Source organism: Heterodontus francisci, chromosome 6 (assembly GCF_036365525.1).
Source record: "Heterodontus francisci isolate sHetFra1 chromosome 6, sHetFra1.hap1, whole genome shotgun sequence".
In the NCBI taxonomy this organism is placed as follows: Eukaryota; Metazoa; Chordata; class Chondrichthyes; order Heterodontiformes; family Heterodontidae; genus Heterodontus; species Heterodontus francisci.
This window is the reverse complement of record NC_090376.1, coordinates 23,714,317-23,741,728: the sequence shown is the minus strand read 5'-3', so window position 1 is coordinate 23,741,728 and position 27,412 is coordinate 23,714,317. Positions and strand designations below refer to the sequence as shown.

The following is a 27,412-nucleotide window of genomic DNA, read 5'->3' as shown; positions in this document are numbered from 1 at the left end:
TTTCTCTCTATCTACTTTGTCCAGATCCCTCATGATTTTGAATACCTCTATCAAATCACCTCTCAGCCTTCTCTCCGAGGAAAACAATCCCAACTTCTCCAATCTATCTTCATAACTTAAGCTTCTCATCCATGGAACCATTCTCGTGACATGTTGCCCTTTATCTTATAAGCTTCCTTTTAGCTCACCTGTGAACATTTTATATATCGCTGCTGTAATATAAAAGATCTGCATTCATATTGAGCCTTGCACAAACTGAGGACATCCCAAAAGCACTGCACAGGCAATGAAGTAGTTTTTGAGGTTTAATCAGTACTGTAATATAGGAAAAATGTCAGCCAATTTGCGCACAGCCGTAACAAAACAATGACCAGGTAGTCTGGTTTTGTAGTTGGTGGATGAATAAATATTGGTCAGGACACCATGGATAACTCTGCTCTTCTTCCAAATAGTGCTAGGAGATCGTTTACCTCCACCCTCAGGGGGGCAGAAAGGGCCTCGGTTTAACATCTCATCAAAAGGATGGCACTTCTGACAGTGCAGCACTCCCTCAGTACTACACTAGAGTGTCAGCCTAGATTTTGTGCTCAAGTCTTAAGAATGGGGCTTGAACCCACAACCTTCTGACTCATGGGAGAGAGGGATACTAGCTGAGCCTTGCCTGACAACCACGTCATCATTTAGGGGATCAGCCGCTGGAGATGGTGAAAAACATCTTCAAACAAGAGCTGTGAGACCAAGGTCACACAGGAGGCAGACACAGGTCTCGCGTTCACAGTAATATATTTTGATGGGCCTGCAATGTTGTCATCGAGATAAGAGGGTCAGTTTCAGCAAAGTAAACAGAGGGAGTTGGTCTCTCAATGCAAATTACAGAAACGTTAATGTAAAAACTTCACACAAAAGATGCGCTGCACTATTTGCATTGAGGCAATTGTTGACAGATACAGGCAGAGAGCAGTATTAAAAATACCCAGATTCCAGAGCAGTGCTGGGGAGCAGCAAGAGAAAACAACTGCTTTAGTTACCTTCCAGATTATATCCATGCATTTCAAAAAGTAATTCATTGTGCAGCATGCTTTAAGACGTTTTGGCGCAAAAGGCAAGAAAGTATCGTCATCACTCCCAACCAAATAGAAATTATGTGCTCTCTATGGTTTTCTTTGATGTCCAGTCAACACTGTGTCGACAGCCAAGCAACCCACTAATGCAAGCCTTCTGGTCTCCAGCACTGGCAAAGAGCCAGTTGTAGGGTAAATGCACAGTTGGTTTCCCGATCCCAGACACAGAAGGAAAAAAATAAAGTAACACAATCTTTTCACTCCTCCACATCCTGTAAACAGACGTTCTGCAGCAGGAAAACTATCCTCACTATAACCGCTTCAACAATATTATGGGTTTCTCTCAGTGCAGAAAATAAAATCTACTGTGCTAATAAAATGAACGGAACTAGATATAACCAAAAGATGTTCACAATACTGTTGACAATTCTGACTCACTCTCACCAACAACAGATGCCAAACAGAGAGAAAAAAAACCCCGCATTTCTTATGACGACCCATCCTGTTGATTTTACCCACCCTGCCCAATGGAATCAGAGCCTGGGGCCTGCTGCGGAAAATGGACTTTTAAAATGGGGCATTCTGCCCTATCACCAGGTTCAGTCAGGAAACCATTTTAACTGCTCTCTGCTGTTAGATCACAGAGATGCCTGCCAGAATCGAGCAGGAATCTTGTGAATTAATTCTAATTCAGGGGTCTCGGGACATCTATGGCACCCCGCCTATCACACCCTCCAAGCTTGCCGACCAGCCTTCCTTTGGTGCTGATAGCAGGTCCAGCCTCTTGGATCTCCACTTACACCGCCTCTTGTGCCCCCTTTCTACCTTTATCAGTTAAGGCAGCTGACCAGCAGCTCATGAATTACAATACTCCAGGCCTCAAATTTTGCGCTCTAGCACAATGGATCCCCTCCCCACCAACCCCAAAACAAAACTGCTGAGTGGGTTTAAAAATCGACCCCTTTATGCCAGATACTTAATGGTCTCATATTGCATCATCTTGACAGGAATCCAACTGTTCAAGGGCTCAATTTTATTATACAGTTTTGCCCTTCATTAAAAGCTGAGTGATATTTTAGACTCTCTTGCTGATAGTGGCACAGACACGACGGGCCGAATGGCCTCCTTCTGTGATGTATGATTCGGTTTGTTTCAGAATGATTCAGAGCCAAGGCTGCATTACAAGGTGAAAAACTCAAGACTTGCACATTCTAGCTGCTCCCACCCATTGTTTCTTACTATTTTAATCATAGAATCTTACAGCTCAGAAAGAGCCCATTCGGCCCATCGAGCCTGTGCGGGCTCTTTGAAAGAACTGCTTTGTCTAGTCCCACACCCCAGATTTATCCCCATACCCCTGAAAATTATTCCACTTCAAGTACAATTTTCTTTTGAAAGTTCCTATGGAATCTGATTCTACCACCCTTTTGGGTAGTGCATTCCAGATCTTAACAACTCTCTGCGTGAAGAAATTTCTAATTTCCCCTCTAACTCATTTGCTAATAATTTTAAATCTACGACTTCTAGATACCAACCCATTTGCCCGAGGAAAAGATTTCTTGCTCAATCAAAACTCCTCATAATTTTGAATACCTCTAGAAGAGGGTATAAACCACCCCGATCATATCAAATCTTACATTCTGGCACACCAGATGGGACTTGGCATGTTGTGAATGCTTACTGGGAGAAAGGAAGGATCTAAAGTTCACGAGACCGGCCAACGTGCATATTTGGAGGGAGGAGACTTCAACAGACCCATCAGTGATCAAAGGCACTTATACAAGAATATATAAAGAGAATAATAAAGTCATGTTGCCTAAAGATGTTAAATGGGTCTTCGAGGAGAAATACAAGGAGGTTATAGAGTTCATTCAAGATAAGATAGGCCAGAAGAAGTTAAAGATAGAGAAGGCAAAATACCTTCTGGTTTACAGCACTCAGCGGATCCAAGAGGCCGCTACTCTGAAAGATAAAGAACTGCAGCGACTGAACCAGCCGGTTCGAGATTTGAAGCTGTGCCACAAGCTCTGTTACAACAACAGCATGTCTCTAACCTGAACGCTGGTGGAGCCGTGATTGACACTAAAGAAAATAAAAGTCAGTTGAAACAACAGGAGGAGGAGAATGAGTGTTTAAAAAAAAAGCTTTGGAACGGCAGGGAAGATTGGGGAGACAACGGGCAATTGTGCCTGCAGTAACCATGGGAGGCACTGTCTCGGCCTCTTACAGCACAGAGGGTGCAGAAAAGATTCACGAGAATGGTTCCAAGGAACTAGTTACGTGGATAATTGGAGAAGTTGGGATTGTTTTCTTTGGAGAAGATTTGATACAAGTATTCAAAATCATGAGGGGTCTGAACAGGGTAGATAGGGAGAAACTGTTCCCATTGGTGGAGAGATCGAGAACCTGAGGGCACAGATTTAAGATAATTAGCAAAAGAAGCAATGGCGACACGAGGAAAAACTTTTGCAAGCAGCGAGTGGTTAGGATCTGGAATGCACTGCCCGGTAGTGTGGTGAAGGCAGGTTCAATCGAGGCATTCAAGAGGGAATTGGATTGTTATCTGAAAAAGAAGCATGTGCAGGGTTACAGGGAGAAGACTGGGGAGTGGCACTAGGTAAAGTGCTCTTTCGGAGAGCCAGTGCAGGCACGATGGACTGAATGGCCTCCTTCTGTGCTGTAACAATTCTGTGACTCCATGTTGTTTCTCCTAAAGTGTATCACTTCACACTTAGAGTCGTAGAGAGATACAGCATTGAAACAGGCCATTCGGCCCACCGAATCTGTGCTGACCAACAACCACCCATTTATACTAATCCTACATTAATCCCATATTCCCTACCACATCCCCACTATTCTCCTACCACCTACCTACACTAGGGGCAATTTACAATGGCCAATTTACCTATCAGCCTGCAAGTCTTTGGCTGTGGGAGAAAACTGGAGCACCCGGCGGAAACCCACACGGTCACAGGGAGAACTTGCAAACTCTGCACAGGCAGTACCCAGAACCGAACTCGGGTCGCTGGAGCTGTGAGGCTGCGCTGCTAACCACTGCGCCCCTTTACCTGCATTAAATTGTATCTGCTATGTACTGTGTACAGTTTTGGTCTCCTGACCTAGGGAATGATATACTTGCCAGAGGGAATGCAACAAAGGTTCACTAGACTGATTCCTGGGATGAGGGGATTGTCCTCTGAGGAGAGATCGAGTAGACTCGGCCTATATTCCCTAGAATTCAGAAAAATGAGCAGTGACCTCATTTAAACATTTAAAATTCTTAAGGAGCTTGCTAGAGTAGATGCTGCGAGGATGTTTCCTCTGCTGGGAAGTCTAGAACTAGGGTCCACAGTCTTAAATAAGGCATCAGCCATTTAAAACTGAGTTGAGAAGAAATTTCCTCACTCAAAAATGTTGTGGATCTTTGGAATTCTCTACCCGAGAGAGCTGCGGATGCTCACTGGGTATATTCAAGACAGATTGATAGATTTTTAGATGAGGGAATTAAGGAATATGGGGATAGTGCGGAAAGGTAGAGTTGAGGTAGATCAGCCAGGATCGAATTGAATGGCAGAGCAGGCAGGAACAGTCACCTATTCCTGCTATTTTGTATGCTACACGTCTCCCGATTTCACCCATGTCTCCCTGAAGTCTGCTATCATGCTCACTATTTATTGCATTACCAAGTTTTGTATCATCCGCAGACTTTGAAATTGTACCTGTACCAAATCCAGGTCACTTATTTACAAGAAAAGCAATGGTCCTAATGCTGACCCCTGGAGGACCCCATTAACTTCTCTCCAGTCAGAATAACATCCATTCACTACTATTCTCTGCTTCCTATCACTTAGCCCGTTATGTACACAAGCTGCCACCGTCCTTTTAATAAGATGTGCTTCTATTTTCCGAATAAGGCTGTTAGAAGGTAATTATTTCAATGCGTTTTGAAAGTCCATCAATGCTCCTCTGTTTATCCAAAGTATCAAACATACAATCGCAACACTTGTGTTCCTCCCTGCATGCTCACAGTATTGAAATCGAAACTCCTCACAGTCAAAAAGCAAAATACTGCAAATCAGAAATAAAATACAGAAAAGTGCTCAGCACCTCCTCCCACTATGACTTACTATTTCTCAGGACCTCAAGATCATAGAGTCACCCCCCATCCCCACCCCCTCCCACCATTATAGTTTCAGCTCTCACCTGCTTGACACTTTACACTGGTTCTCAGATGGACCGATTTCCACGACACTGGGACTCTTGGGAGCCGAAACTGGTTTCTCTATTCCCTGCCAGGTATGATTAGCAGAGCCCTATGGAAAATGACAATGGAAACTATGGAATGCCGATTGTGGGATGCCTACCACATTATCCAGTGACCTCAGAAGGCAAATAGCATGCCGCTACACCATCGCATACAGGCAAAACTATTCGGTTTCAAACAAAATGTTAAAGCAAAAAAGAAAAAGCCTCCTTTCAAGGCTGAAATGCTCAAGCCTCTCCAGACTTCCCTTATAATTGAGGATCAGCCTCGCAGCTCTTCTCTGCACTGCCGCTGTCTCTTTAAATGTGCCCTTGTGGCTGGGTGATCAGAAGTGCTGTGGCCTGACCACAGCAACAGACAGTTTTATCCTGACTTCCTCTGACTTATATTCCATGTTTCTGGCTATGTAGTTCCACATTCTATGGCTGTGCTGATTGCTGCTCTGCATTAGCTGGACACCTTGGGCCAGATCGTTCTGTGAAAGTAACGGGAAGGCCAGCAGTGCTCACCATTATTCACGTGCAAATCACATAGTAAGTGAGCGGAGCTGCACAATTAAACGCGGAAATTGTTGTCTGAGATGCGCCACTCCTCCATAAACTGTGCACTAACGGCATCGCACCATGTGGCTCCCCATTCAAATGCACTGAGCAGTGAGTGATTCCTGCACTGACTTAATTAGATACAGACTAAACTCACCAAAACAAAAGTTAGGACTTGTTACCATTTTAATGGCATGATGTGCCTTAATTACTGTCAAACAACCCCATTGGCACGGAAAATGTACAAGTATGTATTTTCATTCCTTCAGCTTTTAATACTGGAGCAGATTTTTAAAGAAATAATTTACATAACTTTTTCTTGACCTCTTTCCTTCTCTTAAATCCAACTTTTGTTTCCCTCTCTATTTGGTTTTCTGTACCCGATTTGACATTGAATTCACTATTCAAACTTATACTTCCTGGTTTGGACTCTGCGTTGCTCATTAACAATTCTTCAATCTAATAGGTTAAGGAGACGAGCAGTTGCTCTGTTCACACAGGCTTAGTAGAGGGCTCTGCACTGTTTGGATGTCCTCCTGACAGCAGTTTGCAGTGCAAAACCCAATAGAAAGACTATGGGCACACACAAGTTTAACAAACGCTAACCGTTCACTGCAAAATCTGATCCCTCGAGTATGGTGTCTACAACCCCCAAGTCTCTTTCAGCTTCATTCAGAAGATAGTTCAAACCTATGGAATACATGATATGCCTATTTTGACTGTGTGTGAGCAATATTTTACATTTGGCTACACTAACTTTCATTTGTCATTGTTTTCAAATATTGTACACAGCTCATTCTACAGTTGCTGAGATGCCCCTTCTAATTCCACTGCTTCTTTTAGAGCCACATTCAATTACATCCAGTAAAATCCCCCTTTATACCTCAAGTAACTTCCTGATGAATCAACCCTGCTGACAGCGTCTCTCAGGTGCATCGTTTTGAAACTTAACCAAGAGCAAAACGCAGCCATTTTGAGAAATTCCCCAATGTAATGTAGAAAGCTCGAGAGGAGTTTTCTGCGGGAGAGGGGTAGGGAAAATGAGAGCCACACTAGAAGGATCCAGGTATAAACCCGACCCTTTTAGGAATGAGTAAACCCTACAGTCAGTCAGAGTGATGGGCAAGGGCAGGACTGGACTTGACTGTGATGAACCCCTCTAGTCTTCAAATTTAACTGAAAAAATGACGACAGTGCAACACCTTTTTGGCCATTTCAAAGTAGCCTCTGCTTCACAGTTACAGAAGATAAGCAGTCAAACCAAACATCAGCTGAGCAACTTGCAGCAGATGCACGAGTAGCTTAAGGAAGCAGGTTCCCACCACTGAAGCTTCATAGTGGTTGCACTATAGCCACTCGACCACATTTAACTAAAAGCAAATAGTGCGGATGCTGGAAATCTGAAATAAAAACAAGAAATGCTGGAAATACTCAGCAGGTCTGGCAGCATCTGTGGAGAGAGAAGCAGAGTTAACGTTTCAGGTCAGTGACCCTTCTTCAGAACTGACAAATATTAGGAATGTAAAAGAGTTTAAGCAAGTAAATCAGGGGGCTGGAGCAAGAGAGAACAAAAGAGGTGTTGATAGGACAAGGTCACAGAGAATAACTGACCAGGTCATGGAACAAAGGCAAACGGTATGTTAATGGTGTGGTGAAAGACAAAGTGTTAGTACAGAAAGGGTGTGAATAGACTGTAAAGCACAAAGCATTCCAAGCATAAACATTTAAAAAAATACAGGAACAGTGGGTAGGCACAGTAGAAATAAACTAAACACACTAAAAAACCTAAAATAAAATAACCAAATAAAAAAGAAAAAAATAACTAAACAGAAAAGGGGGGGGGGGGCCCGTCATGCTCTGAAATTATTGAACTCAGCGTTCAGTCTGGCAGGCTGCAGCGTGCCTAATCAGTAAATGAGATGCTGTTCCTCGAGCTTGTGTTGACGTTCACTGGAACACTGCAGCAATCCCGGGACAGAGGTGAAAGCATGTGAGGTGTTGAAATGGCCAGTAACCGGAAGCTCGGGGTCATGCTTACGGACTGAGCGGAGGTGTTCGGCAAAGCGGTCACCTACTCTCCGTTTGGTCTCCCCAATATAGAGGAGACCACATTGTGAGCAGCGAATACAGTATACTAAATTGAAAGAGGTACAAGTAAATTGCTGCTTCACCTGAAAGGAGTGTTTGGGGCCTTGGATAGTGGAGGAGAGAGGAGGTAAATGGGCAGGTATTACACCTCCTGCGATTGCAGGGGAGGGTGCTGTGGGAAGGGGACGATGTGGTGGGGGTAATGGAGGAGTGGACCAGGGTGCCGCAGCGAGAACGATCCCTTCGGAATGCTGACAGGGAAAGGGAGGGGAAGATGCGTTTGGCAGTGGCATCACACTGGATGTGGTGGAAGTGGCGGAGGATGATCCTTTGGATCTGGAGGCAGGTGGGGTGGAAAGTGAGGACAAGGGGAACCCTGTCGCGGTTCTGGGAGGGAGGGGAAGGGGTGAGGGTAGAGGTCAGGAAATGGGCCGGACATGGTTGAGGACCCTGTCAACCACAGTGGGGGGAAATCCTCGGTTGAGGAAAAAGGAAGCCATATTAGAAGGACTGTCGTGGAAGGTAGCATCATCAGAACAGATGCGTCAAAGACGGAGAAACTGGCAGAATGGAATGGAGCCCTTACAGGAGGCAGGGTGCGAAGAAGTGTAGCTGTGGGAGTCGGTGGGCTTATAATGAATATTAGTAGACAGCCTAACCCCGGTAATGGAGACAGAGAAGTCAAGGAAGGGAAGGGAAGTGTCGGAGATGGACCATGTGAAGTGAAAGAGGGTGGAAATTAGAAGCAGAGTTGATAAAGTTTTCTAGTTCTGGGCAGGAGCATTTAATTTCCTGATATTTCCTCTTTTGAAGGCTGGTGCAGACTGTAAAGTAATATAAGTAGTGCTCTACTTTCGCAGTGGCAATAGGGTAGAACAATTTGGATGTTATCTTCTCAAAGTGCTCCCATACCTACAACGCTATCAAATCTATAAATGCACTACTTTGTTAAGCAGGAATCTACTGCTGCATATATGGTTGTCTCTTCAGTCTCTGAAAAGGATGGTGCTGATTTTAATTCCTAACTAAACTATATTCTTAACAGTAGTTTATTCTTTTGATTCACAGAACAATTCCTACACTATGTCAGTTCACTTAAAATGTAACAGATTGACTTTAATTCCACACTTATGACTCACTCCCATTTCTGGGCAAAAAAGGAGCATTTCACAGGAGTGCAGACCAAAGACCAAGGATAACAGTTATTTCATTTCCTGCTTGTAAACCATTTGTTATTTCAAAATGACAGATTTGAATTCCAATTGTAAAAGGAATGATGCAAAAACATAGTCGTAGCACCAAAAAGTAAAAAGAGATAATGATATCTTCAGCAGGTACAAGTAGTTTGGAATAGTTTAAGCTTAAGTGGGGATGGTAATCATTCTGATCTGCAATCACAATTTACTAAAGGGTTGAGGGTGTTGCAACAAGCATGCCATCTGCACAGGGCAGAACAGAAAAGAAACAGTTCAAGCTTCATCCTGTTACAGTAACAATAAGCCTGAAAAACCATCTGTCCAGACTCCATTCAACAAACTTAACAGGCTTATATAACCATGCCCCTTGCCAAGCAGGCACAGATTCAAAACATGAACCCAGGAACACTCCCAGAAAAGCACACGTCTCAATACTACTTATCGTCCCTTTCAATTAAAGATGAAATTATTTTATTTACAATGCAATTCACACAAGTGAAAAGGAATGGAAGTACAGAAGTAGTTTAGATTGAATGAAAATTTGTGATCCAAGTTAGCTTCAGATTTTTGCAGGGCGAGATTCAGTGAAGATCAATTGGGGCCACGGGTCAACAAAAAAGGTTACCTGCACGTTGCAATAAACCCAAAGTGTGCATCCGCTACAATATCAATGCAAATAAAGCCAGCAATGCATGGATGCATTTTTCTCTGCAAATTTTACTGAGCAATTATATGTCCAGTGTGTAATGATGCCTAAACTGGCAAAACTGATACTCGAACGCACCAAATCCAAGAACTGCTAGATCTCCCCCAAGGAAGTCCTCCAGGGAATTTGTAAGATTCTGAACAGAATATTTTTCAATGTTAAGAAAAAGCAGCCACTCCCACCCAACATTTAGGCTTAAATAAAAAGAGAAAATGCTGGAAAATTTATGGCATCAAGTCAAACACGGGCAAGGAAACCTCCTGCTGATTTACCGCCTACTGCCCTCCCTCAGCTGATGAACACCAATTGGAAGAAGCACTGAGGGTAGCAAGGGCACAGAATGTACTCGGTGAGGGACTTGAATATCCATCAGCAAGAGTGGCTCGGTAGCACCACTACTGACCGAGCTGGCCGTGTCCTGAAAGACATATTTGCCGGACTGGGGCCTGCTGCACATGATGAGGAAACTAACAAGAGGGAAAAACCTACTTGACCTCATCCTCACCAACCTGCCTGTCGTAGATGCAGCTGTCCATGACAGTATTGGTAGGAGTGACCAGCTCACAGTCCTTGTGCAGACAAATTCCTGTCTTCAGACTGAGGATACCCTCTATCGTGTTGTGTGGCATTACCACAGTGTTAAATGGGTTAGATTCAGAACAGATCTAGCAGCTCAAAACTGGATACCATGAGGCGCTGTGGACCATCAGCAGCAGCATTATATTCAACCACAATCTGTATCCTCATGGCCCGGCATATCCCCCACTCTACCATTACCATCAAACGAGGAGATCAACCCTGGTTCAATGAAGAGTGCAGGAAGGCATGCCAGGAGCAGCACCAGGCATACCTCAAACTGAGGTGTCAACCTGGTGAAGCTACAACACAGGACTACTTGCACGCTAAACAGCAGAAGCAGCATGCAAGAGACAGAGCTAAGTGATCCCACAACCAACAGAACAGATCTAAGCTCTACAGTCCTGCCACATCCAGTCATGTATGGTGGTGGATAATTAAACTCCGAACAGAAGGAGGTGGTTCCATAAACATCCCCATCCTCAATGATGGGGGAGCCCAGAACATCAGTGCAAAAGACAAAGCTGAAGCATTTGTAACCATCTTCAGCCAGAAATGCCGAGTGGATGATCCATCTTGGCCTCTTCTGGAGGTCCCCAGCACCACAGATGCCAGCCTTCAGACAGCTCAATTCACTGCACATGATATCAAGAAACTGCCGAAGGCACTGGATACTGCAAAGGCTATGGGCCCTGACAACATACCAGCAATAGTACGGAAGGCTCGTGCTCCAGAACTAGCTGCGCCCCTAGCCAAGCTGTTGCAGTACAGCTACAACACTGGCATCAAGCAGGCAATGTGTAAAATTGCTCAGGTATGTCCTTGTCCACAAAAAGCAGGACAAATTCAATCCGGCAATTACTGCCCATCAGTCTACTCTCGATCATCAGCAAAGTGATGGAAGGCATCACGTGGCATTTATGCAGCAACAACCTGTTCACCGATGCAGTTTGAGTTCTGCCTGGGCCACTCAGCTCCAGACCTCATTACAGTCTTTGTCCAAACATGAACAAAAAAAGTTGAATTCCAGAGATGAGAGTGACTGCCCTTGACATCAAGGCAGCATATGGCAGACTAGGGCATCAAGGAGCCCTAGCAAAATTGAAATCAATGGGAATCGGGGGGGAAACTCTCCACTGGTTGGAGTCATACCTAGCACAAAGAAAAATGGTTGTGGTTGTTGGAGGTCAATCATCTAAGCCCCAGGACATCACTGCAGGAGTTCCTCAGGGTAGTATCCTGGGCCCAACCATCTTCAGCTGCTTCCTGTATCATAAAGTCAGAAGCTGGGATGTTCGCTGATGACTGCACAGTGTTCAGTTCCATTTGCGACTCCTCAGATACTGAAACAGTCCGGACCTGAATGCAGCAAGACCTGGACAACATCCAGGCTTGGGCTGATAAGTGGCAAGTAGCATTCGCGTCACACAAGTGCCAGTCAATGACTATCTCAAACAGGAGAGAATTGGGTAACAAATGTTGGCCATGCCAGCGATGCTCACATCCCAAGAATGAATAAAATAAAATACTCAACAAGTCTAGCAGCATCTGTGGATAGAGAGACAGAGTTAACGTTTCAGGTCTGTGATCTTCCATGATGAAAGATCACAGACCTGAAACATTAACTCTGTTTCTCTCTCCGCAGTTGCTGCTAGACCTCCTGAATATTTCCAGCATTTTCTGTTTTTTTATTTCAGGTTTCCAGCCTCTGCATTATTTTGCTGTTATGTTAAAGTTTAAATGATTGGGGAGGTGCAGCTTTGAGCATCTATCACAGCCTGCACGGGCCGGACCCAGTCGCTACACCTTGGTGCCAGTCAGACTGAGTTGAGTCTGTAATGATCTGCCAAATACATATCCTAGTTTGGGTTACTAACTGTAATAACTCGCTAACTAAAAAGGATACTTTTACTAAATTATACATTAATGACAGTTAACGTTACAATTTACACAGGCAGCATACTTCATTCTGTTTTGTAAATTCACAACTTATGCTTATGAAGTCTTTTGAAAAAGAAATTCACAAATGCTTTTCGATATTATGCTACCCCCAATAATCACACATAAAAGTTTCTCGGCAGTCATCTGTGCTTCTGGAACAAAACTATAAAATGAAATTCAGGGATACACTTTTAGTGCGACCTTCCCAGAGCTCATCTGAAGTAAAAATCGGCAGCCTTGAGTTAGAAGAGAAAACGACAACAGATGTATGGCTAATTACTGTTCATCACAGAACCCTACGTATGTATTTGATCTATTTTTCAAAGCACAAGGTGTCCCAAGGTGATCCTTAAAGTAAACTTTGTGTGGATGATTTAAATAAAAAACTACTTATAAAGAACACTGGCAATAAATCAATCCATTAAGAATGATTAACGCCTGCCTATTTCCACATAGTATACTGCAGCTGCACACCAGAAAACCCCAGTGCTTTCCATTTGTGAGGATTATTAATGTTCCAATACACGAACAACCACAGACAGAACTTAAAATAGGTAGATAGCACATCAACTGTTACGTACAGAAATCATGGGCTAAGTTTGATGGCACACTTACGAATTAAAAAGATATATATAATTTAAACTCCAAAGATATGTGGTTTGCTAAAGGATGTTCCAACACACAACCTCAGGCACCATTAAGCGTCTGGACAGCATCTTTTTGCTGCATAAGTTGCAAACTCATACAAGTGGAAATCAAGATTATTGAGAACTCAAAACGGAGAAATGCACCATACACATATTAAAAAATATGGAATTTTCAAAGCATTAATTTTAGAATACCTGCATTTTAAAAAAAGGTATTAATTTTGGAAAACCAGACTTTATTATAAATTAATTAATTTTAGAATATCTGTATTTTTTAAAATTAAGGTATTAATGTTGTAAATACCTGTATTTTTTTTAAATGAAGCATTAATATTGTGAATACCTGCAGTAAATGAGACAGTCCATGTGGTTGATCTCCTGGTCAGACCTGTATCTTCTGTAATCTTCCCACAGATCCTTTAATGCGGTGACAGTCAGGATGAAAATCACGGGGACCAGCGCCAACTCAGGCTGGAAGGCACCGACAACAGGCACGAAGTTCAACAGGACGATGAAGACAAAGTAGACATTGGCGAAGCGGTGGAACTGCTCAAAGAGGTTCTTGGGCAGGAAGGAAAGCAGCGTGTACTTGGTGGTCTTGAGGCGGTTGTTGGCGTGCAGCCGCCCGGGCTGGTCACTACCTTTAGCCCCACTGGACAGCAGGTTGGAGTGGACACTTCGGCTCCTGCCTTCTCTCTTGGTCCTGGACCTGGACCTGGGCAGCTTGCAACCTCTGCCCGGGCACATCTCCTGCGCCATGCTGACCCCCTTCCGACCTGGATCACCTTAACCACCAACCCTCCTTGACCACCAGCACCATATAAACTCATGCAAAAAGACAAGAAGACATAAAGGGTCCACCCACTGCTACTGTCCTAGAGAGGCAGGCAAGACATGTCCAACAAGCTTCTCTCCACATGCAATGCTCTTCATAGTCACTGGGGATTCTTTTTCCCCTTCCACTCACTTTCTCTTTAAATTAATTTTCTTCTTGTTGGTGATAGTTTCCTCTTGCTGCAATGTGAAACTTTTCTCTTCCTTCACTTCCATTTCATACAAACCGAGCAATGAAGACAACAAAATAAAACTAACTCAGAGAAGAAACCCTCCCCTCTCCCTCTCTCCTGGTGAGAGAGGCGTGCCTCCCAACGATAAACTTCGACATTTCCGGTCTTAAAAAGTTTGGAGAAAGTCACTTTCAGTTCCAGCGGCCAGGAAAGAATCTCAAACGCTGCCAACCCGCCACAGCAACAAGTTCTTGAACTGCAGAGCGTTACAACTCACCCATTAACTGGGGGCTGTGTACAAAGCTCAGCTCAGCTCAGCTGCTTATTCCTCTCTGCTTTTGGACACCCACTTTATTCCCCCTCTCTTGGTTACAGGAGTCGATGCATTAATTTCAAACTTCACTTCTCTGTGGTAAAGTTCAGTCCTACTCTTGATCTGATAACTGGAGTTTGAATTAAAAAAAACCAGATGATTCTTTCCTGCCTGTTGCAGATTGTAGTCATGGTAGCATCAAACTAGATAATGCAAACACTCACATGCACTCCAGATTTAACAGGAAACTCTCAAAGGCTCTGGTAACGCTTTCATCACGTTTTGATGATTTCTGTTTCGTTTTCTTGATTCAGGATTCTTTTTAAGCAACAACGAAAAAAAATCTTAATTTGCAAAGGGTGCAAGTGGTAAAATCAATGATCCATGATCATTAAAGTAACTTTTCTGAAGGTGTTTCAAAAGCTAGTAACTTTAAATATATATTTCCTCCTCTCTGAATGGGACTGCTGGCTATTCAATCCTGAAGGGCACTGGACACACGCCCAATCCTGCTCATTCAAATCTCCGTACTAGTTGGAAGAGTCACTGGGCAGCAATCAGGAACAACACCAGCAACTAAGTAAAATAAAAGCAAAATACTGCAGATGCTGGAAATCTGAAATAAAAGCAGAAAGCACTGGAAATACTCAGCAGGTCTGGCAGCATCTGTGGAAAGAGAGGCAGAGTTAACGTTTCAGGTCAGTGACCTTTCATCAGAACTGGCAAAGGTTAGTAAGTAATAGGATTTAAGCAAGTGAAGGTGGAGGGGCGAAGACAACAAAAGGGAGGGTGCGTGATACGGAACAGGGCAGAAGAGATTGAATGACAAAGATGTCATGGGGCAAAAGCAAAGGGTGTGCTAATGGTTATGGTGAAAGACAAAGCATTATTCCAGAGAGAGTGTTAATAGCAGAATAATGAACAGCTCTGTCCAAAAACACAAATATGAAAACCAAATTTAATGTGGGCACATGGTTAAAAAAAAGGTCAGTCATGCTCAAAAATTGTTGAACTCAATGTTGAGTCCAGAAGTCTGTAGAGTGCCTAATCGGAAGAAGAGATGCTGCTCCTCAAGCATGCGTTGATGTTCACTGAAACACTGCAGCAGTCTAAGGATATAAATGTGGGCATGGGAGCAGGGCGGTGAGTTGAAATGGCAATCAACCGGAAGCTCGGGGTCATGCTTGCAGTGTCCTTCCCCGACCAGAGGACCCATTCACCAGCCTCCAGTATTCTCCCTCCACCTGGACCCCTCCCTCTGGCCTCTTACCCACTCTTGACCTTTTCATTGAGAACTGTCAGTGTGACATCGGCTGTCTCAATTTCTCCGCTCGCCTCGCTCATTCTAATCTGTGCCCCTCTGAACTTGCTGCATTCCGCTCTCTCAGGTCTAACCGTGACAATGTGATCAAACCTGCTGACAAGAATGGTGCTGTTGTTGTCTGCGGTACCAACTTCTACCTTGCAGAGACTGAGTGGCAACTCCCAGACGCTTCTTCCCACCTCCCCCGGGACCATGACCCCACCATCGAACATCAAGCCACTGTCTTCAGGACTATCACTGACCTCATCTCATCTGGAGATCTTCCCTCGACAGCTTCCAACCTCATAGACCCACAACCCCAGACAGGCCGCTTCTACCTCCTTCCCAAAATCCACAAACAGGACTGTCCTGGTCGATTCATCATTTCAGTCTGTTCCTGCCCCACTGAACTTATTTCCTCCTATCTTGACTCTATCTTTTCTCCTCTGGTCCAGTCTCTTCCCACCTACATTTTCTGATGCCCTATGTTATTTTGACAATTTCCAGTTTCCTGGCCCTAACCCTAACTCTTCACTATGGACGTCCAATCTCTCTACACCTCCATCCCCCACCAGGACGGTCTGAGGGCTTCTTCCTTGAACAGAGGCCCAACCAGTCCCCATCCACTACCACCGTCCTTCACCTGGCTGAACTTGTTCTCACATTGAACAACGTCTTTTAAATAGAACTATTAAAAAAATTGTTCATCCTTTTTCCACTTCCTATGTTTAGTCTTTAATTTACAACTATTTACACTGGAGTGTGTGCGTGTGTGAAACCCTAGCACGGAGCTTAATCCCATTATTGAATAGTGCGATGTATTACATCATTCCTAAGAATAATCCTTGAGCAAGACGTTGACTGGTATTGTTATCCTTGACAAAAAATCAGTAAATAATTCTGTTCTAGTGAATGGTTTCTCAATGATAATTGACTAGTTTGAAACAAAAATATTTAATGTTCAGACAAAACACTGCTCACTTTAAAGGCCTGCTTGGGGCTGCAAAAATAAACCCGACCTGAGCCCGACAGAGCCACATCCGACCCGAGCCCGACCCGGCCCGAGTCCTTCCATTTTTTCCCACGCCCGACCCGACCTGACCATCAGTTAACTTACCTCCCGTTTTTCACTTTGTTGCTGATCTGCACAAGCTTAAAACAACTGTGACAAAACCACCTTTCTAGTCCAAATATTAAATTAACATTGGAACCACTTACCGGAGGTGGTGATAGAGCGTGTCTGACCCGGCTCGACCCGAGCCCCGAATGCCGGACCCGGAAGTACAACACGACCCGACCCGAACCCAACACATGTCGTCGGGTCCCGTCGGGTTCGGGTCGGGTTGCAGGCCTTTAGCTCACATTAATGCCTGCATATTTTCAAGTTTTTGAGTATATTACAAATCAGTGCATTTATAATTTAAATTTTAGTGTTGTCAAAATAATTATGCTACTCCATTGGTTTAGAAAAAAAGTACACACATTTTACAGCTCCAGACACATATAATAGAAACTTTATAGACAGTAAATGTCAAATGGTCATTTGTTTCCTCAGGGTTTTGACAACCTATCTGTATATTTAAATGTCCTGCCTATAATGTTTGTCTTAAGAGTATCAGATGTCAAAAAGTATAAGCAGGGCATCACACTTCAAAACTTGCTGGTTGGCCCAGGTAACCGCACTCTGTTAACCAGATCGATGCAGCCTACTTGGAAAAGTTATCGACCAATAATCATCACCCACAAAAATCAATAAATTGTTCAAAAGGCAGCAAGTAGAAACCAGCAACTAACTCAGAATCAGCCAACTAAGTTTTCAAACTGGTTTCAGTGCCCATCTTGATTTTTGAGCCCAATTGGATATTCATGTACAAGCAACATTTAAAGCATAACACAGATAAAAATAGTAAATTAATTCACACCAAAATCATTAAATATACCCATATCCTACATGATGGTGTCAGCTGTAGCTCAATGGGTTGCGCTCTTAACTCTGAGTCAAAAGGTCACTCCAGAGACTTGAGCACAAAAATCTAGACTGACACTCGAAAGCAGTACTGAGGAAGTGCTGCACTGTCGAGAGGTGCTGTATTTTGGATGAGACCTTAAACCGAAGGCCCATCTGCCCTCCCTGGCAGCTGTAAAAGATGCCACAGCGCAATTAAAGTAGCAGGGGTATTTTTCCCGGTGTCCTGGCCAATATTTATTCATCCAACAACTACAAAAACAGATTATCTGTCATTATCACATTGCTGTTGCTGTGCGCAAATTAGCGGCTGTGTTTACTACTTTGCAACAGTGCCTACACTTAAAAAAATACCTCATTGGTTGTAATGTGACTTTGGAAGTTGTGAAAGGTACTATGTGAATGCTTGTTTTTCTCTCTTTTAATGTTCTAAATGCGTATAATAATATTTGTCTGTCTTAGGGTCCTGTGGGTCACCTTTTAAGCCTAAAATCCTGATCGGCCCCCAGGCATAATTTGAGCAATTGCCCAACAGTGACTGGAAATTGGTGCAGAACCCAGTCCTGTTGGAATTCTGGTGAGGGGTTGTAGGCAAATTTCCATTTCTCCCTCGATTAAACACTTGCCAGACCTTTGCCTCCACTGTAGGCAAAATAAGTGGAATATTTTTGCTGTTCTTGGGGCCCTCAATCCTCAGGTCTCATTTGAATGCAACAACACTGCTCTGATCTTCTGCTATTTTTTCAGGGCTGATGTCTCTGAAGTGGCCCAAAGGCCCAAACCGAGCACGATATTGAACCCTGTCCCTTTGGACTTGGGATGGGTTCTGTGTCTGTCACTATTGGCATGTGGGAGTCCTGCTCTGTTGCACTTATGATGGTGGAGACCGAACTTCAGAATTTCATGACCATAGTTCTTCCCTGAAGCTTCAATTCTTGAATTAAGCCTTTCTGTCTATTTTTCTTCCCGTTAAAATCGAGTCAATCACACGTGTGCATGCACAATATTTTACGCTGCAATCTTGCTGCTGTTTCATTTGAATGAAACCATTAGTTTTACTTAGTTTTCGGTCAATTGTATTTTCACCTTTGGGCTTGATTATGCATGTAGAGCTAACACTGGGGCCTTCCATGTGCAATTGTATTTCCTAAAAATTACCTTTTTGCTGGACATCTTTTTACTACTTCTCAAATTGTCATTATTTCCAGTCAGTTCTTGCTCCTTGCAGAATGGGATACTTTTAGAAAATCTATCTCTGGCAAGGGGGCAAGGAATACAGTGGAGTGAAAGAGTGAGCAGCAGGCTACAGTAGTATATTTGCCTGGAAGATAAAGTTTCCATATTGGGACAGTCTGGTGTAGGAACAAGGGCTGGGTGGGTGGGTGTGTAGAGGGAGACTGACAGGTAGAGATGCAGAGTGGCTTACAAGCAAAGCTGCATGATTTGCACGGTAGTGATGCCTTATGGTGCCTGAGGATACGATGAAATCATGGTTGTGTAGATTGGGTCGTCAGTGCTCCTTTAGATTTGCCAATTTAATTTTCCTTTCTCACTCTGTGTGGACAATCACCTCACTATAGAAACAGAATGCTAGAGGTAGCATTAGGATACTGATCTACATTGAGGGGCATTGGAGAACTTTCATCTGGGTTGGTTTCTTGGAGGTTTCCTGTTCTTCCATCTGTCCCACATCGGTGAAATGAGGCACGCATTGCTGTCGTGTGGTGCCTGCTTTAGCATGGATTTGTGAAACATAATTTACTTTTTTTTTTGCTGCTTACATTGGGATGCTTGCTCAAACTGACGTCTCCGTCTATGCACTTTACTAAGATCTTGACTGCAGTACTGGTTAACCTGGTGCCCCCAAACAAGTCATTGCCTCTGATTACTGATCATCCCCAAATTAATCAGATAAGTAAAGGCCAGAAAATGTGCTTTCCAGGATGGCTGCTAGCCTGGAAATTTCATTTGGTTATAGTGTGCAAATACTTACATTCATATGAAATTCATTTGTCTGCCGTTTCAATAGAGATTTAACTATTGCCTCCATTAAAACAGAAAGTACAAGTGTCGTTGCATAATATTGATAACAATAGTTCCAGGCTCATGTGTTTAACTGGAAGTATTCCTTCAGCTAGCACATGCATAAGGCCACCCCCAGACTTGATGATGCAATTGTCAAGGCAACTTGAAGTGCCCCCTTAAAGAGTGAAATGCCCCATGAGTTTGTAATGAACACAAAGGAGACAGCCACCTCTCATTCCTCCACCTGCAGATCCACATTGAGTGGGGGGATAGAGAAGAGAAACCAAAGTATTTTGTTAGCATTTGAAAAATAACATTTGAATGCAATTGACTTGCTTGGTCTGTATTTTTTGAACAAATACTGCTTTTCTGAATTTATTTCCTTGCCGTTAGTGGGAGCTTGCTGTGTGCGAATTGGCTGCCATGTTTCCTACATTACAACAGTGACTAAACTTCAAAAGCATTTCATTGGCTGTAATGCTCTTTGAGATGCCCAGAGGTTAAGAAAGTTGCTATTTAAATGCAAGTCTTTCTTTTAATGACTTGAGAGGGAAGTCTGACAGCAGTGTGTTTATGAGCTGCTTGGAGCTTTATCTTGGTGCTTGTCACCAGTACTAATTAAACTTTAAACCAGAGTAATTAAGGGTGCAGTTGTACTGTACTTTTCCCTCATTGCAAAGCAACTGCCTTTTGATCTCTGTGCAACTTTTAAAATTAAGTGGAGTTATTTTCAATGTTTCAAGAGAGTAGATACTTTTATCTTGTCTTTCAAAACATTTTTAAAAATTTGTCTGCAGTAGAAGCCCCCCAGATACTATAATTGCTACATGCAAAGCAATTTCAACTGATAATTGACAGACAAAACAGTGAAAATAAAGTCCCATACAATTTTTCAAGTTAACTCTTGGTAGTATTTACAATCAGTGGAATTCAATCTTAACCAGTCACAGCACTGTGAATTACCTCCGAGTTAGATCATTTACGAAGCAGGATCGGGGCATCAGCAAAAAGGTGGTGATTAACCCAGAAGGAGGTGTTACCCTACAGACAGATTTTTACAAAGACGGCAGGCATTATTTGTTTTAACTGAAAGGCAATACCTAGGGCTTTTTAGTTAAGTAGACACATTTTCAAAATAAATTAATGTGTAAATGTCATTTCTCAAACATTGTCAGCTGCCAGCTGCCAGTGATGTTAATGTTTAATTCTGTCCCCAACTACTATCCATCTCTGGCTCAATGTCCATTTTTGTCAGATTAAACTTTTGTGAAATGCCTTGGGATGTTTTTTCTATGTTAAAGCTGCTGTATAAACACAAGTAGTTATTGTTAAGTAAATAATCAGCACATCGTGTCTATATCCAGCTTGCAATAAAAAGACATAGCAGGTGACAAGACTCCTCAAGTGGAAGCAAAAACAAAATGGAACATAGCCTCATATCCCTTTCAAGCAACAGAGATTAAAAAAAAAAGATTTGTGTTATGAAACCCCACATGCCAAATGGGAAATATAAATTTCATCGATTGGAACTTTGCCTGAGACTTTTACTGGAAATTCTTGCAAATAACTTCTCTTAAAAAGAGTAACCTGGCAGCCAAGATGGCCACAGAAATTTGCATTTGAAACACCAAAGGATTAGACAGGAGACAACATGACTGATTCAAATTAACCAGAACAATGGGAGCTCTCTGATTAAATTACCTGAAATGGCTTGTCAACATGGTCTTCAAGAGCCATTGGCACCCACTGACTTTGAAAGAGCCAACCCCTTCCAAGTGTGACTGAACAGCTTAAGGTGTTGCACCTTGAATCTCAGAGACTTTTCCAGAAGGGCCTGATTAACTAATAAAGAGGCTTGGGAATATCATATGACTGCTGTGCAGTTTTGGAGATACAATGTTTGGTCAGTCAGAAGGCAGAACAGTAACTGAGAAGCCATCCACAGAGCAATTCTGTCTCTCTCATTCTCTCCAGTAAAGATCTAGAAAAGCCTCAGCTTCAGCTGGCAAAGTCAAGTCTACAGACCCCCACAGCCAAGAACTAGGATACAAGTGTCAAAACCCCCTCTTCTGCCTTCCGGAGCCTGAGAAGCAAACCTGAACCATGCACATGGCCCAGCGAGGACTTCAGGACTACAATTTCAACTAAGGACTCTGGGACCGCTGAACTGTATTTAAATTCCATTTATTTCAGACTCTACTCCAACCACTAAACTCTGCTTCCCTCTGTAATCTATTTGTGTGTGTGTTTCTTGTGTGAATGTAAGCGTGGATGCGTAGCATATTTTAGTAATTTTAACCAGTCTAGAGTAATAAGGATAATAAACTTACATCTTTCTTGTTTAAACTCAAGAAAACCTGTCTGATTGGTTCTTTGGCAATTATATTAGAGGAACAGGAGCAAGTGCTCACTGAGGTGGTATGTTCAATCACTGTTAAAAAAAAGGATAGACTCTGTTGCGGCCAAACCAGAGAAGGGGCAAAAGGGGAGCCTGAGACCCCCCCTCCTCACCTGGAGTAACATTTGAAAACCTTGCATTTATATAGCGCCTTTCATGACCTCAGATTGTCCCAAAATGTTTTACAGCCAATTAAGTACTTTTGACGTGTCGTCTCTGTTGTAATGCAGGAATTGCAGCAGGCAATTTGTGCAGAACAAGCTCCTACAAGCTCCTACAGCATTGTGATAATGAGCAGATCATTTGTTCTTGTGTTGTTGATTTAGGGGTAAATATTGGCCAGGACACTGGGGACAACTCTTGCTCTTCTTCAAAATAGTGAGGATCTTTTGCACCCATGTGAAAGGGCAGATGAGGCCTCGGTTTAATGGGGCATATTTTACAGACCCCCCCCAACATCGGGGCGTCGGGGGTCGTGGTGGGGGGGTGGGGGGGGGGACTGGAAAATGCCTCCAGCAGAGGCCCATCATGGGCCTCAACCCCGAGGAGGCCCAGCCCGAAATTGCCGGTGGCGGCGAGGCCTCGTGGCGGCCCCCTCCGCCGCTCGACGATGGGAGCCCCATCTCAATATTTAAATTTATTTAAATGAATGAATTACTTACCCGCTCCTGTTGTCCGTCCCAGAGCGATATTGGTGTCGGTGGCTGGCACTGTCTCACCTTCTGGGGATCCGAGGTGGAACACTGGTGGGAGGTGGGAGCAGGTAAAGTTTTCAGTGCAGGGGGTGGGGAACAGGGTCAAACTTATCTGATTGGTGTAGGGGATGGTAGGAAGGGGTGAAGTTCACAGATTATGAACTTTGGGAAGGGGAAAGGTCAGGTACACAAGGTTAATTTTTTTTGGGGGGGGGAAAGGGCAAGGAATGCATTCTGTGGTTATTGGGGGGGTGGGAGTGGGGCTAGAAACATTGATTTAATTTTTTCAAAACAGTTTTAGATAACTATATCTTTAAATATTACAATTAAATGGAAGGACTCAAAGCCTTTTAAAAATGGCATCAGCTGTGTAAAAGCTGCTGACGCCATTGCCGGGGATGGATCACCCGCCCCCTCCACGTCATCGGGGGTGGGGGGCAGAGATGCGGTCCGCCGCGGCCATTTAAATGAGCTGCCACGTTTAATATCGCTGTGGCTCCGCAATTTACGTCCGCTGCTGTAAAATGCAGCCCAATATCTCATCCAAAAGAAGGCACAGCCAACAGTGCCGTGCTTCCCCAATACTGCATTGGAGTATTAGCTTAAATTTCTGCGCTCAAGTCCTGGAGTGGGACGTAAAGTACCATGGGTTATTAATGCCACTTGACCATTCAATCTGTAGTGGCTAAATGACGACGCAGCATAGGCTTTAAGCAGAGCCAAGATCAGCAGAAGATCAAAAACTGTGAGAGATCCTGACATGATTGATGGTCTGAATTTTACCGAATGCACAGATGACCTGATGTCGGGGGGATACACGAGTCAGTGACACGCACAGGCAGGCAGCGCATCTTCCTCTGCGATTTTACCAGGAAGAGTCAATTAAGGGCTGGCAGGTAGGGAACCAGCCAATTAAATGGCAGGTCATAGTGCCGGCAGCTCGCACAGAAGCGCCATTTCTAAAGGCACAGCCAGAAAAAGTAGAGATGGTCCTGTTTCCAGTAGATGGGAGGAGGAAACCAGCAGGCCTCACTGAGAAGGCATGACTGGAGGTGGCAGAGATAGTGAGAGGTCGCAGGGTGGCTACAAGAACCTGAATCCAGTGCAGGAAGAGATTTAATGACCTGCTGCAGTCTGGAAAGGTGAGTGGCTGTTAGGATTGCAAACTGGAAACTTAGAATTCATGAAAAGGTGTTCAAGAAATGTGAGGCCAGGTTGTAGACCCATGCAAGTGGGCATCCAAATTAAGGTGCCCAGTTCATGTGCACTCGAACCCCATGGTCAGTGATGGGTGAATGCTGCATTGAGATGGCTGAATGGCAATGTCACCATGCCATCCCAGTGGCAGGGTGCTGCACGTTTAAGGTCCCTCAGAGTGACCAGCACAGATGGGCCGTGAGACAGGAGTGACACGCTGTATGTCTGCGCTTATAGGAGAGGTGCAATCAGAATGCCAGGGAACGTCAAAGCACGGGAGCTGGAGTGCCATTGATCGCCGTGGTGACACCAATGGAGGAGGAGGCCATGGAATTCGGATGGGTCATGAGAGGGCAGCCTGTCGCTGAAGGCAAGGCAGCTGTGGAAGCTATGGAGAGTGAGTAAAGCAATGGTTGCGTCCAACATTCACTAGTCCATGGGCTGGATTTTGTTCCCAGCCTGATGTCGTGTTCTATGACGGGGGGTGGGGGGGGGGCCGAAGAATCGGAGCAGCAGCGGCCCACCATGGAACTCGACGCTGGGAATGCCAGGCCCAATCTTCCCGGCAGCAGGGAAATTCCATGGCAGCCCCTCCGCTACACTGCAACGGGACCCGAGTTTGCATAATTAAATTACATCTTGCATTAATGAAAATGTAATCCGCAGCGATTTTACCTTCAGCTCCTGATCCTCAGTGCGACTTGTGGCACTCACGCGCCTTCACTTTCCCGTCCAGGGAAAGCTGCCACCACTGAGGTGGGGAAGGTGTCAACTCTGCACTATGTAGTGTATGGGGCGGGGAAGGGGTCAACTCTGCACTATGTAGTGTATGAGGTGGGGAAGGGGGTCACCTCTACACTATGTAGTGTATGGGGTGGAGAAGAGGTCAACTCTACACTATGTAGTGTATGGGGTGGGGAAGGTGTCAACTCTGCACTATGTAGTGTATGGGGTGGGGAAGGTGTCAACTCTGCACTATGTAGTGTATGGGGTGGGGAAGAGGTCAACTCTACACTATGTAGTGTATGGGGTGGAGAAGGTGTCAACTCTGCACTATGTAGTGTATGGGGTGGGGCAGGTGTCAACTCTACACTATGTAGTGTATGGGGTGGGGAAGAGGTCAACTCTACACTATGTAGTGTATGGGGTGGGGAAGAGGTCAACTCTGCACTATGTAGTGTATGGGGTGGGGAAGGTGTCAACTCTGCACTATGTAGTGTATGGGGTGGGGAAGAGGTCAACTGTGCACTATGTAGTGTATGGGGTGGGGAAGAGGTCAACTCTGCACTATGTAGTGTATGGCGTGGGGAAGAGATCAACTGTGCACTATGTAGTGTATGGGGTGGGGAAGAGGTCAACTCTGCACTATGTAGTGTATGGGGTGGGGAAGGTGTCAACTCTGCACTATGTAGTGTATGGGGTGGGGAAGGGGTCAACTCTGCACTATGTAGTGTATGGGGTGGGGAAGGGGTCAACTCTGCACTATGTAGTGTATGGGGTGGGGAAGGGGTCAACTCTGCACTATGTAGTGTATGGGGTGGGGAAGGGGTCAACTCTGCACTATGTTGTGCTGTTTGCAGGGCTGGCAGCCTTTTTAAAATGGTGCCAACACCTGCTTCTTCATCAGGTGACGGCGTGAACAGCGTCGCCAAACGCTGCCCCCGCCGCATGATCTTGGGGGGTCAGCTGCCGTGCATATGCTAAGTAGCCTCCAGACACAAGATCGCGGCACACGGTGGCGTGGTGGCCGCCATTTTCTTCATCTGCCGCCGCTCCCAGCGGCAGGAGAACAAGATCCAACCCCACGTGTGGGCTGTGGTGTATTGAACTGGTTGACTATTTTGTATATTGTATACTGCCTCTCTGCTGCCCTCTCTGTTGGGGAGGTGCAAATAAAAAGTTCCATAATAACTGCCTACAGTAAGATTCACGTTAGATTTATTCAGTGAATACACAACAGAAAGATGGGATTGAATTATTTTTCACATCTCATTTGAGAGCTAGTTTGAATAACATTGTGACACATTTTCTGGAACTCCCACAGTTGATTTCGAGAAGGTTGGGTGATTTGAAAGATTGCTCCTGGTGTGTCTGCAGCACTATACGTCATTAAAAACAATGGCACTGACGGCATATTTTGGGACAATGGGGGAATTCAACCCTAACAAAGAGGATTAGTGCAATTACGAACATAGGTTACACATTTGGCCGCAAGCTAATAAAATAAGAGATGAGGATAAAATGAATGTTTTCCTCACCATGATGGGGCCCGATGTTTTTGAGGTGGTGTTTAACCAGTGCTGAGACCCCAGTACTTTGGACTGTTCTGAAATAAATGAGATTCTGGACTCATATTTGGCCCAACTATGAATGAAATTGCACTCCGTGTTGCATTTTGTGAAAGGAAGCAGTTGCCAAGTGAGTCCATTGCTGATTATATTCTCTAATTAAAGAAACTCTCTCGTCACTGTGGTTATGGTGTGAATTTAATAGTCAACCTCAGAGACACGTTCGTTAGAGGTCTAAAGAACTGTACAATACAGGTCAAGCTTTTGAGTAAAGGCAATAAGCTGACATGGAAGGAGGCCTGTGATGAGGCCACAGCCTTAGAAATGACAGCAACAGAGTTGCAGATTGCAAGGAAGATCTTTTCCTGAGCCGGCAGGAGAAGTCCACCATATTTCAGCAGGAACGAGGCCAAGGCAGCTAAGTTCACAGACTCAGAGTCAGAAATGTAGTTGCCATGGTAGCCACCAACCATCTAAATCAGCCCATTTCCATTCAAAGTGCTATGCCTGTGGGAAAGTTGGTCATATCCAGATGACACGCAGAATTAGAGGAAACAGCAATGCTCCAGGTCACGGAAAAGCTCCAGGTCACAGCAATGTACGAGGTCGAGGTCGTGGTAGATCTAAAGCTAGATCAGGCTCTTGGAAGTCCTCGAATGTGCATATGGTTGATATGGAAACAGGAGTTGATGTTATCGAACAGGAAAATCAAGAGTTGTACTCAGTCAGAGAGTAGGAGAAACAGCACATGGAAGATGACAGTAAAAGGACTGAATATATAATTCCAGCACCCACAGTAAAAATGAAAGTCGGAGATTCACAACTTACTTTTATCGTTGATACAGCTGCAGCAGTGTCTGTTATCTCCGAAGGAAAGTAGAAGAAGTACCTAAGTCACATTCCCTTACAAAAAACTGGTGTGAAACTGACTAGTTATTCCAATAACAGTATTCCAGTCTTAGGTGAAGTTAGTGTTAGGGTGGAATACAATGATGCATCCTATAGAAGAATCCTATATAGAAGAAGATCCTATTACTTGCTGTTGGTAGTAGGAGGAGGGAACAAAGTCTTCCTGATGGGAATAAATTGGCTTAAGAAAATACATTTAAACTGGGCCATGTTATTTAGAGTAGAGATCAGTAAGGGTACATCTGACACTGAGGAATTGTAGACTGATTCATTTTTAGCAGATGAATTAC

General features: G+C 44.2%; 1 protein-coding gene across 3 annotated transcripts in view; it reads right to left on the bottom strand.

The window, feature by feature from the left end:
* The window catches only part of atp10a (ATPase phospholipid transporting 10A), a 365,726-nt gene that overhangs the window by 146,137 nt on the left and 192,177 nt on the right, over positions 1-27,412 (bottom strand). The window contains exon 1 of one of the 3 annotated variants that reach the window (XM_068033283.1): positions 13,365-14,871. The exons of the other annotated variants lie outside the window; for them this stretch is intronic. Within the exon in view, the coding sequence (XP_067889384.1) occupies positions 13,365-13,780 (416 nt within the window). The 5' untranslated portion in view covers positions 13,781-14,871. Of the gene's footprint in view, positions 1-13,364; positions 14,872-27,412 lie in introns of those variants that run through there. 3 annotated transcript variants of the gene reach the window in all.